The sequence below is a fragment of the Panthera pardus genome, unplaced genomic scaffold (genome assembly GCF_024362965.1).
Source record: "Panthera pardus isolate Hobbes unplaced genomic scaffold, ASM2436296v1 HiC_scaffold_322, whole genome shotgun sequence".
Classification (NCBI taxonomy): domain Eukaryota; kingdom Metazoa; phylum Chordata; class Mammalia; order Carnivora; family Felidae; genus Panthera; species Panthera pardus.
In genome coordinates this window covers 32,936-44,308 of record NW_026526902.1, presented here as the reverse complement: position 1 = coordinate 44,308, position 11,373 = coordinate 32,936, and the positions used below count along the sequence as shown (strand labels likewise).

Genomic DNA, 11,373 nt, shown 5'->3' with positions numbered 1-11,373 from the left:
CAGGATGAACTATGTGCGGGGCCTGGTGGCGTCACGTCCTCTTACTTGAGGTCTACTTGTGGTGGATGTTGAGAACACGTGATGAGCTCTACCGCTTACCTATACAAAAGGGTGAAAGCTCCCTGTCTTTGGAATCTCTTAGCAGATTGCCTGTGATGCGCATCACATTCTGGTGCAATGCCTACTCAATGAGAAAACTGTTTTGCTTCCACAATTGTGGAGACTTTTTCTGGGTTGGCAGATGATTTGGTTCTATTTTTTTTTTTTTTTTTGTCAGCTAGGAAAAATGCCTGAGAAGAGCCCTCTTCATAGTCGAGGGAAGAGGGCAGGGGGAAGAGGGAAACAGGTACCCCCATTGTGCCCTCCGTTTCAAAGAGGGCCAAATGAAGATTTCAAGGTACAAAAGGACCTGGGAGTATAGAGAAGCCACTGCAAAGCCAGGATTGGGATTCTTATCAACCTTATGTTCTCCTCAATTCTTTCTAATTTTTTAAAAATGTTTATTTGTTTTTGAGAGAGAGAGACAGAGAGACAGAGAGACAGAGCGTGAGCAGGGGAGGGGCAGAGAGGCAGAGGGAGACATAGAATCTGAAGCAGGCTCCAGCCTCTGAGCTGTCAGCACAGAGCCCGACAAGGCGCTGGAACTCACTAACTGTGAGATCGTGACCTGAGCCAAAGTCAGCCGCTTAACAGACTGAGTCACCCAGGCGCCCCATGTTCTCCCCAATTCTTACCTACTTTGCCTGCGTTTGCCCATTTCTGCGTTTTTCATTAGTTGCATGGATGTTCCCTGGAGCCGGAAGAAGGAAAAACACTCTCCCAGTCTCCTGGTGGCTCCACTCAACCGTGCTGAGGTTGGAGGGATAGGGTGGCTAAGACAGTAGGTGCTTGAATCAAACAGACCCGGCCTCTGTCGGCCTCCATTCTTCGCCTAGAACCGGTGTAGAGACGACAGTACCCAGCTCACCAGGCTGTCCTGAGAATTACACATGACGATGTGGGTCGGGAGCATAGCGTAGCGCCTGCACACAGAAGATTTTGATTTCATTCTATTTTCCCAGGGTGGTCACCACAATCACAGCAGGCACTAGTGGCAGAATTCTGGCTACCAGAGTGGTTCGCCTAACTGGCAAGTGAGGAATTTCCACCTCAGTGTTGGAGCACGTGGAAGCGTCATGAAGAGTGAAAACTACGCTCTCTCGAGTTATGTCGAATGGCGTGACTATCCCCTGCCTGCTGTGGCCCACATCGACAACGTCCGCCAGCCAGAAGGCCTCGAAAGAGAAGAGGCCTTCCTGCAGCATCCTCTCCACTGATGAAAAAGCTGAATCGTGCCACATTCAGTTCAACGAGAGCTTGGCTGAAACGAACAGGAGCACAAACAAGCGGAAGACGGTTGTAGGCACCACCATGTTCTCCATCAGCCGCTGCTCTCGTTCTGATCTGGGAGAAGCACTGCGTGTACGGCCCCATCCCGCAACCTCTGAAGAGGAGTGGGGTGGCCAAGCAGACCGAGAGGATGCTCGACTTGGAAGGCCAGCCCGATCCAGGGCTTCTCAGTCAAGCGGGACTACGACAAAAACGAGTGGAAGAAACAGTAGCCCGCCACTCGGCCATCTGAGCCTCGCCTTGTCCTGCAACCTCCACGCGGCTCGGTGTACTTGCTGGGAACTGTTGTGTCGCAGCACCGATGCTAACAGGTGAGCAGTTTACGTGACAAAAAATATTTCCCCCAAACTATGCTACACTGCCTCTCTCTCTGCCTCACTCACCCCGACCGACCAGTTGTCCCAGCACTTGTCTTCTCTGATTTGAAACAAGGCCAGGAAAGCACAACGTTCTTATTCTAGTGTTTCTAAGTTCTTTGCTCATGCAAATTGAGGGTTTTTTTTAATATGTGAAATTTATTGTCTAATTGGTTTCCATGCAACACCCAGTGCTCATCCCAAAAGATGCCCTCTTCAATACCCATCACCCACCCTCCTCTCCCTCCCACCCCCATCAACCCTCAGTTTGTTCTCAGTTTTGAAGAGTCTCTTATGCTTTGGCTCCCTCCCACCCTAACCTCTTTTTTTTTTTCCTTCCCCTCCCCCATGGGTTTCTCTTAAGTTTCTCAGGATCCACATAAGAGTGAAAACATACGGTATCTGTCTTTCTCTGTATGGCTTATTTCACTTAGCGTCACACTCTCCAGTTCCATCCACGTTGCTACCAAGGGCCATATTTCATTCTTTCTCGTTGCCACGTAGTACTCCATTGTGTATACAAACCACAATTTCTTTATCCATTCATCAGTTGATGGACATTTAGGCTCTTTTCATAACTTGGCTATTGTTGAGAGTGCTGCTATAAACATTGGGGTCCAAGGGCCCCTATGCATCAGTATTCCCGTATCCCTTGGGTAAATTCCCAGCAGTGCTACTGCTGGGTCATAGGGTAGGTCTATTCTTAATTTTCTGAGGAACCTCCACACTGTTTTCCAGTGTGGCTGCACCCAAACTGAGTTTCTCCTTGTGGCAGAAAACAGATCCAGCCACGACAGGGATGCGGGGAAACCACCATTCTGCTGGTGCCAGAATTCTGGCACATTTTCTGGAGAGCCACTCTGTATGATAGATCTGCCTCTTGGAATCCATCTTAAGAAAACAGCCATTCACGCAGAGACTTATATGCAAGAATCCCACCAAAACATTATGTGTAATAGGAAAAAAATTGCGAGAAACTGAAGTGTTGAACAAATGCATCATAATACATCTTGTACGTATCCATGCAGTAAGATGTGTTTGAAGAAGTTTTAGACAGAGGGAAAGCCCAAAAATGTTTCAGGGAAAAAAAAAAAAAACAACAAACAACTGATGCTAAACTTGAAGAAGCTTACTCCTTGCTATGACTGTCATACATTTAACGTATTCCTACAACCCTAAAGCCACGAGAGTATTCTGAAATCCTGACGGTAGTCAATGTTGAATGACAGGACCCAAGCAATCTTAATTTCCTTTCATTTCGTCAATTGTATTCGATTGCCTTGTACTAGAGTACTAGAACCAGAACCTCCCCTCCAACCTGAGGACACATGGGAGAAAATCTGGGTGCTGAAAAGAAACTCAGATACGGAACATTAACTCAGTTTTATTATCTGTATTCTTTAAGCAGCAATCAAAACAAGTGGGCACAGAGCACCCACGGGCCAGTACAGGCAAATAACTAAGCCCCAGAAATAAAGTGGCAACTACTGCGAAGGTCATGCCCCTGGGGAAGGGCACATGGCCTTCCACTGGATACTGTCCTGGACTCAGCCCCCTTTTCCAGGCCGAGGCCTAGAAAAAATCGCGGGCACCAAGTGCTGCATGGTCTGCACCACCATGGAAAGCTGGTTGAGCAAGGAGGCGGTGGAAATCTGCAGGAGGACAGGGTCTTCAGCAGTCAGTCGGCTAAAAGTAAGGGGAAAAGGAAATCACTTGAGATCTGAGAACTCCTGGCCCTCCTCACTCCAATCTCCCCCCTCAAGGTTACCCCTCCGTGTCTCCCTTAGAGCAACCCCTGAGGCGGCCACAGACCCGGGGCCCCATGTGCCTCCTTAGACCGAGCCCTTGGTGTCTGCACATCTCCAACCGAAGTGGCCGTCGGGCAGAGGTTACCTCAGCTCCCACTGCCTCCCGCCAGCCCCTTCTAGAACTTACATAAACAAGTCACTGCCAATCACCGTGAGCTCCGTGTGAACCGCTTCGTGGTAGCATTCGGCGCTCGAGGTCAGGTACTGGTAGGTCAGCTCCGCATCCACGTAACACAGGGAAAGGCACCGTGAGGGGCACTGGTGGACATTCGGTTAAGGCATATCTGGGTGGACCTCATGGAGGAGGCTTCCTTGCCCATCGGAGGCCCGCCTGCCCCCGGACCGCCCTTAGGGCCACCCGAGACCACCTCGGCCGCCCCTTCGGGAAACGTGCATCGCGGCACCCCCAGCTGCTTCCTCCAGCCTCCCTCGGCCCCCCCCACCCCCACCCCCACTTCCCTTCTGTGCCCCCGCAAGTCCCCGACAACCTCTCCCGCCCATCCACCGGGGCCGCCACCTGCCTCCCCTCCCGGCCATTCCCGCTGCCCCCCGACCTCGGGAGCTCCTTGGAAAGGATACAATTCCAACACTTGCTTTTCTGAGGCTTCCCCGGAGGCCGAGGCCGAAGCCTCTTCCCCCTGCCTTGGGGCGGGCCATGCCCCCTCGACCTGGGGAGCTTCCCCAGCCACGGTGCCCGACGTCGCGGGGCCGTCCCGGCCTCCGGGATTTCCGGGGCCACTGGACGAGCCAGCACTACCCGTCGCACCACCGGCGCCGTCGTCCAGGATCTGCGCGCCGTCCGCGCCGTCGCCCGGGGCCTGCATGGCCCCCACACCCGCCCGCTCAGAGGCCGCCGCTAAACCGCGCGCCCCGCCGACCGCTGAGGCGCTGGGACTGCCTCACGAAGCTCCGCCCCCTCCGCGCGCAAGGCTGCTGGGGATACCCAGGGCGCCTGCGCAGACAGACCTCTGGTGAGGTTTCTGGCATGTGATTGGTTCCCGCCAAGCTGGCCCGACTGCCCACGGGCCGCCAGGGAGACCCCGTCGGCGGCGCTGGAGAGCCAAGGCTCCCCTCCTTCCCGGTCCATCAGGCCGCCTCTCCCCGCCACCCCTCCCGGCCACCCCTGGCCCATCCGCCCCCCCCCCCCCCCCGGGCCGGTCCCTCCGGTGCCCCGGTCCCCCCTCCCCTCCTTGCCCTGGACCCCCAGGCTGAACCCCCTCCCCTCCGCTCCCCACCCCGTCGCCTCCTCTAGGCCCATCGCCCCGGCCACCCGCCACTCGGCAAAGAGGATACAACTGCAGCGGCCGGCTCCCCGGCCCTCCGGCTGTGGGCCCGCCGTGCCCACCGGGTCCCGGCAAAGGGTGTCCGCCAAGCCCTGGCACGGCAGCTGCGCCCGGGACGGGAGCACATGGCGCCTGCGCGACCCGCGGGGGCCGCACCGGCCGCGGCACACTCCTCTCCCTCACCACCTCCGCCGGGGCCCTCGTGGCCTCCGGGGCCATCTGGGACACCGGGGTCTCCCGGGCCACGCTGACCCTCGGGACCGCCGGCCCCACCGCCTGCGCCTCGATCTGTGGCCTCCATGGTTCCCCGGCCTGGACTTCGGCTGAACCGCCGAGGGAACGAACGAACGAACGAACGAACGAGGCTCCCTCGGGAAGCGGGTGACGTCACCTGCGCTCCCCCGCGCACCTGCGCAAACCGGCCCGAGGCTAATGCCCAGAATCCCCTCCTGTAGGCCACTGGCACGTGACTGTTTCCGGCCCGGCCCGCCCCTCCCCCCAAGCGTGTGTCTGCGCAGGCGCCAGCCGGGCGCACGTGCGCGCAGCCAACTGACCGCCGCCCCGCCCGGGTCCCGGGCGTCGAGGCGTGGGCCGCGCTCAGGCGCTTCTGGGCAGCACCGTGCCTGTCCCTGTCTGTGGGCTCCCCGTACGGCTCGGGTCTGCGTGTGCCGGGACCCGTCCCCGGGGGCGGGGGGGTGGGGGGGGGGTGGCCGAAGCGGGATGCCGAGCAGGGGCCACTCCCAGGCCCTGCCTGTCCTCAGGGAACACGCCCCGCGCGGCCCCTAGGGGAGCTGGAATGGACGGGCCTCGCTCCCTCACCACTTCTCGGTCCCGGGCACCGTCAGCCCCCTAGTGCCTGCCAGCCTGGGGGAGGGTACACCGCCGAGGGTGCGACCGGCCTCCGGCCTGGGGCTCCCGGGCTCCCGCCTCCCACACCGCAATGGCTGCGGGCTTGGGCCGGGGGCCCCGGGGCCCAGGGGTCCCAGCTGGCCCCGAGGACAGCGGCACGGGGGAGCACCGCCCCGGCGACAGCTCCCCCGTCGCTTTGCCCTCTGCTGCGGCAGCCTTGACGGGCTGTCCCTCCCCCAGGAACAAAGTCTTGCGGCTCTCGGGGGGGGGGTGGGGGGTGGGGGGTGGGGGGGTTGGACGTGCCAGGGGCCCTCAACTGGGAGGTGACCCTGTGTCTGCCGGCCTGCTGGGTGCTGGCCTACTTCTGTGTCTGCAAGGGGGTCAAGTCAACAGGAAAGGTACAGCTGGAGGCGGGCGGGTCGGGGTGGGTGATGATGGCAGGGGTGGGGGCAGCATGGCCGGTGGGGAGAAGGGGTGTCTCCGCTGGGGGGGGGGGCACCCCGCCACCCGAGGTGACCAGGCCAGGGCCTGAGGAGGGGGCAGGAACTTGAATCCGGGCCACTGGATTTCCCACACATGCCTGCGTAGTCAGTCCTCCCCACCCTCCAAACTCCAGCCCAGCCGCCTTCCGTCCTGAGGGGACAGGCCCAGGCGACAGCCAGCTGAACTTGCCTGTGTCGGGCATCCCCGCCCCGGTCTCCCTCTCTTCCTCACTCACTACTTCCTCACTCTCTGCTTTGCGGCCAGCCTGGGGGGACCCAGTCCGTGGCCGTCCCTTGCCTACCTGTCCTGCTCTGCTGAGGGTGGGAGGGAGGCAGAGGTCTTCGCGGTCACCTCGCTGTCGCCTCTGTCTCCGGCCGGCCCAGTCCACTCCGGCCTGCCCAGGACCCTGCCCCTGTGCAGAGAACCACCTGCAGTCAGAGGCACGGGAGGCATGGGACCTGCCTCCAGGCCGATGTCCTGCTCCCCACCCGGGGAAGGTCCTGCCTCCGCCCTCCCTCTACAGCTGACCTGTCATTGCAGGGGCGGCCGATGGCCAGCTGAGCACCCCGCTTCCTTCGGGAGGAGCCCAGGCTCTGAGGAGTAGAAGGGGAGGGGGCTGCAGGCTGGCCTCCCGCTTGACCTCGGAGCGGACCGTACCACAGTGGGGGGAGTGTGGCCCGCCTGCCCCCCTGCTGAGGCTGGGGGCCCCTAAGTGGGGAGGCGGGGCCGCAGGGCCCCTTCTGAGCAGGTCCCCCCGCCCCCCGCCCGCCCCAGATCGTGTACTTCACGGCTACCTTCCCCTGCGTGGTCCTCGTCGTGCTGTTGGTGCGGGGAGTGCTGCTGCCCGGCGCCCTGGATGGCATCATCTACTCTCCCAAGCCTGACTTGTGGAAGCACTCGCTGGGTCGTGAGTGCCGGCACCACGTGGGGCGTAGAGATCACGCACACAAGGACGTCAAAGAATTGAAAACGCTGAAGGTCATGTAAAGTCATTCTGAACCTTTTGGGGGAGAAATACACAAAAAAGAAGTGGGGACCACCCTCAATCCCACCACACAGAGATACGAGGTATTTACACTTCAGGCTACCGTTGCCGGATTTCCGTGCACATATACAGTAGCTTCCTAAGTTGGGATTTTAGTGATTTCCCTTTTGCATCGTGGTTTTTCCTATGCGACCGCATCCCTGTTCTCCATGGCCACTAACTACTTTAGCTCCAGTCGCCATCCCTTCCCTCCTTGCCTCCTACTGGCAGGCTTGCCCCCCGGCGGGAGCCCCTTCGTGACCTTCCCAGACCGCCGATCTGATCCGCACCTGTGCTCAGTCGCCCCCTCCAAAGGCCGCTTTGGTGTGTCCACCTGTACCGGGGAAGGGGAAGGGGACGGGGTGCGGGGCCGTGTCCGTCTGGGCTGTGGCCCATCTCCCTCCACGAACTGCTGCGAGGTCGTGGAGCGCCACGTGCTGGGGACACTGAGCCCAAGGAAGAGACAGGGCCCTCTGGACAACAGGCCGTGGTGTCTGGCGGCCTCCCACGAGGTCTGGGGAGGGGCTAGGGGTGTGGGGAGGGGGTGGAGCTGAGGTAGGACTGGTTTGCGTGGGTGCAGTGGGGTCACACGTCACAGCGCGTGGTGACGATTGGTGAGGGAGCAGCTGCTGGAGAGGCAGCAGCTGCTGGAGAGGCGGCCGAAGGCGGGGTCTCTGGGAGCCCAGGGCAGACCTGGCTTCGGGGCAGGGGCGCGGGAGGCAGTCCCGGGCCCGGGCCCGGGAGGAGCACAGGGGGGTCTGTTTGCTCAGGTGCTCCTGGGAGCCCCCTTGCTTTGGATGCTTGGGGGCGGAGCCTTAGGAGGGAGCCCTCGTTGGCCAGGAGGACAAGGGTGGGGTGGGGGGGTAGTCTCTAGGGGCTCCTGGCCGAGCTGGCTGGGCGGGAACCAGGCAGGCGCCCAAGGGAATGGCCGGGAGGTGGGGGTGGGGAAATGTTGGCCTTGGCGCTCCCGGGAGGCCGGGGTGACTTGCGTGGGCTTTATGAGGAAGCGCTCATAGTCTAGGTAAGCCAGGGGGTCTCCCAGGGCCCAAGGGCGGAAAGGCCGGCTGGGCGGGGACCGGCCGCAGGCTGGCGGCCTCACTAGGAACCCTAGGAGCCCGTTGGCGCAGGCGCCTGGGGGTGGCGTCGAGCTGTGATAGGCGGGGCTTCCGCAGCCAGGGTCCCAGAGAGCCTGGGACAGCGTCGCTTTGGCGGGAACCGGCCACGCGCCCGGCAGCCTCCCGACGGCCCGTTTGCGCGTGCGCGGGGAGGGCGGGGTCGGCGCGCGGGGCGGAGCTTCGGGAAGGAGCCGCAGCGCCTCAGCCGCCCGCGGACTGGGCGCGCGGCTGGACCTGTGTTCAGGGGACTGGACCTGAGGCGGAGCCTGACGACCATGGAGGCGGCAGACGCAGCCGCAGGCGGCGAGGCGGGCGGCGCCGACAACGCCCGGGACGGCCAGGGGGGCCAGGAGGGCCAGGAGGGCCAGGAGGGCCAGGAGGGCCAGGGAGGCGGCCGAGGCCGCCGCGGGCACGGTCATGGCCTCGGAGGCGCGGACGCGGAGGCCGCGGTCGCCGGCGAGGCTCCGCGTGTCCCGCGACCACGGCACGCCCCGGGGCCAGGCGGAGATGCCCTCTCCATGGCCGGAAGGCCGGAAACCCGAACACACATATTGTATCCTAGCCGAGGGGACGGCGGGGCATGGGCAGGGGGCGGAAAGGGAGAGGAGCCGCGGTAACCTGCGGGGCGTGGGGCAAAGATCTGAGAGCAGGGTGGTCCAGGGGTGGCTGGAGAGAGGTGGGGGAGGAGGAAGGAAGGAAGGAGAGCAGGGGGGAAACGGGTTCCCGGGGGCGGTGGGCGGACACGGGCCTGGTAACGGGGTGGCCGCGAGCCATTAGGGCCGGGAATGGGTGGCCTCGTCAGGGTGGCCTGAGAAGGGGGCTCAGGCCCTAAGCGAGTAGGGGTGGTACCTTAACCGAATCTGCACCCAGCGCCCTCGGCGTGCCTTTCCCGTCCCAGTTGGAGGCGGAGATCGCCTGTGCGTCTTTCGCCCCATATCGGGAACCGTATGGATGCCTTGTGGAGCAGCAGCTCACGGTGTTCGGCAGCGTCCTGGCCATGTTAGTTCTGGAAGGGCCGGGGTCGGGGTGGCTGCAGGTGGCGGGTCCAGTCTCCACGGGGGGTCGGGGGGGGCGCTCTCTGCTGGATCGTCGAGGGCTAGGTGCGGGCCAGGGCCCGCAGGCTCTAACACCTGCACCTGCGGGTAGGGGGGTCGCTCCTGGGGGCGGGGAAGGGTGCAAGGGATGGGTACCTGGGCGGGGAGGGGAGCTGAGCGAGGAAGGGGAGCATCCACCACCTCCAACTTGATTGCCTTTTCTCCTCTCTCAGCCGCTGGAGAGCTGAAAACCCTTTCCTCCTCCGAATTTCCATCATCAACTTTCTTGACCAGCTTTCCCTGGTGATTCGGACCATGCAGTGCTTCCGGTTCCCGGTTCCCGCTAAGCCTGCGCTGGCGAAAGGGGGCTAAGGTCTAGCCTCGTGTCCCTCGTCTGGCGTCTGGGCGGTCCGTCCTTCCTAGGCTAGTGATTCCTGCACTAGCTGCCACCTGAGGTTGGGGGCCTGCCTGGTCTTCTGAGGGCCATGAGGGCCCTTGGGCCCTCATGGTCCCCTTGTTTTGTTTGCCATTTGAATGTTTGCTACTGCAGAGAATAAAACTGAGCTTTGCTATTCCGTGTTCCTTCTCAGTTGTGGCACCCCCGGATAGTCTTCCCTTTGTCCTCAGTTGGGGGCGGGGCGGGGCGGCTTCTGGGATGTCGACGTGCAAGTCGCCGAAGGTGATAGAAGGCAGTCTGGGGACTGGCAGAACCCACGTGCGTCCTGTCCTTCGGTATCAAGGACTCTCAACATGTGGGAATATGCCCATCGTTTGCACGTTTCGCATTACTCCTGACGTCTTTCATCTAATGTGAACTTTTTATCCAAACTCTTCAAGTATCACAGAAACCTCTTGAAACTCTTGTTGACACCCAAGGAACACCATTTTTCTTTATTTTTAATTTATTTAAAGATTTTAGTTTTATGTAATCTTTACATCCATTGTGGGGCTCGAACTCACACCCTCCAGATCGAGAGTCGCTCACTCCGCCGACTGAGTCTGCCGGGCACTCCCAGGGAACACAGTTTAGAAGACTGATACGATTTTTGTTTAAAAGCATTCGAGTTAAAAATCTCACATCCTAGCGATGACCACAGTTAGTCGATTAGCATCTTGGCGAATATTATTCTAGGCGTCGTTCTATGAATACATGCATATGAGTATATATGTCTAAGTTTATGCAAAGACACACACACACACACACACATGCAGGTACCCAATTTTACTTTAATGGTCATCACCCTGAACCCTTCCTATATGAAGCAAAAGCAACTGGGATCTAATGAGTGTCAACTCCCCTGCTCCCGCTGTCTTCCCCCCACCCCTGCCCTTACTTTGAGTTCTGTCTTCTCTGTATGGTTCTTCTTTGCTTCTGGGGAAGCAAGAAGTAAGTTACACAGAGAGCTTCACCAGCCCCAGCAACCCTTGGTGACTGCACATCCCTCGATCTCTTTTGCCCTCACTACCCCACGTTGGAAATCCCTCGAAAAGCACCATACACTTTTATTTCGGCCAATGACGAAGGTTGCATGCTTTCCCAGATTGCCTCTGCTCTAATACTGACAGACGTGTTTCCAACGCATGCTCACAGAAACCAGGAGCCATGGCGAGAGGCAGCCTAAGTGTCGTCTCAGGATTCCTCCTCCTGGGGCTGTCACAGGTGCCTGGGCATCAGCCCCTCCTCAGTCTGTTCCTATCCGTGTACCTGGTCGCCGTGGTGGGGAACCTGCCCGTCAGCGTGGCCACCAGTGATGCCACACCCCGCCACCACACCCACCTCACATTCTTCATAGCCACGCAGCTCTGCATCAACCTCTGCTTCGCCTCTACCGCTGTATCCAGAATGCTGGTCCAAGCGCTGGTCAAAGTCTGTGCATCGGACACACAGCAACCTTAAATTATTTCATGAATAGAAAACATTACAAATAGGGGAGCCCGGGTGGTTCAGTCGGTTAAGAATCCGATTCTTGATTTCGGCTCAGGTCACGACCTCACGGGGTTGGTGAGTTTGAGCCCCGCTTCGGGCTCTGCA

The 11,373-nt window shown here is 60.2% G+C and overlaps 1 protein-coding gene and 1 pseudogene across 1 annotated transcript; both read left to right on the top strand.

Annotated features, from left to right (window-relative positions):
- Window positions 1–1,204: 1,204 nt before the first annotated feature.
- On the top strand, window positions 1,205–1,665 carry LOC128774479 (cytochrome c oxidase subunit 4 isoform 1, mitochondrial-like; annotated as a pseudogene).
- Window positions 1,666–8,502: 6,837 nt separating this feature from the next.
- Window positions 8,503–9,713, top strand: LOC128774464 (EKC/KEOPS complex subunit LAGE3-like). The gene is made up of 3 exons (XM_053893538.1): window positions 8,503–8,860; window positions 9,178–9,306; window positions 9,575–9,713. Exons 1-3 carry the CDS (start codon window positions 8,583–8,585, stop codon window positions 9,711–9,713), a joined length of 546 nt encoding a protein of 181 aa, XP_053749513.1. The 5' UTR covers window positions 8,503–8,582.
- Window positions 9,714–11,373: the final 1,660 nt, after the last annotated feature.